The 455-nt window shown below is 64.2% G+C and overlaps 1 protein-coding gene across 1 annotated transcript; it reads left to right on the top strand.

Annotated features, from left to right (window-relative positions):
• Nucleotides 1-28: 28 nt before the first annotated feature.
• LOC121344643 (homeobox protein Hox-A4-like) lies at nt 29-452 on the top strand (the record flags this gene model as incomplete). Its single annotated transcript, XM_041420794.1, has 1 exon — nt 29-452. A coding segment is annotated over one exon (424 nt), but the record flags the coding sequence as incomplete, so codon positions are not given.
• Nucleotides 453-455: the final 3 nt, after the last annotated feature.

The following is a 455-nucleotide window of genomic DNA, read 5'->3' as shown; positions in this document are numbered from 1 at the left end:
CCCTTTTCCCGGCCGTCTCCCCCCGTTTCCAGTGAACCCCAACTTCTCGGGGGGCGAGCCCAAGCGCTCGCGCACGGCGTACACGCGGCAGCAGGTGCTGGAGCTGGAGAAGGAGTTCCACTACAACCGCTACCTGACGCGGCGGCGGCGCGTGGAGATCGCGCACGCCCTGAGCCTGAGCGAGCGCCAGATCAAGATCTGGTTCCAGAACCGCCGCATGAAGTGGAAGAAGGACCACAAACTGCCCAACACCAAGATCAGGTCCGGCTCCTCCTCCGGCTCCATGCAGGCCCAGCAAGGAGGAGGATCCCAAGCGCAGATCCCGCACAGAGGAGGAGCCCAGGCGCAGATCCCGCAGAATGGAGGATCCCAAAGGCAGATCCCGCAGGCAGGAGGAGCCCAAACGCAGATCCTACAAGGAGGAGGAGCCCAAAGTCACATCCCACAAGGAGGGC

Source organism: Onychostruthus taczanowskii, unplaced genomic scaffold (genome assembly GCF_017590055.1).
Source record: "Onychostruthus taczanowskii isolate IOZ18803 unplaced genomic scaffold, ASM1759005v1 scaffold6575, whole genome shotgun sequence".
Taxonomy (NCBI): domain Eukaryota; kingdom Metazoa; phylum Chordata; class Aves; order Passeriformes; family Passeridae; genus Onychostruthus; species Onychostruthus taczanowskii.
Note: the sequence above shows the minus strand (reverse complement) of the source record. Positions and strands in the feature narration are given on the sequence as shown.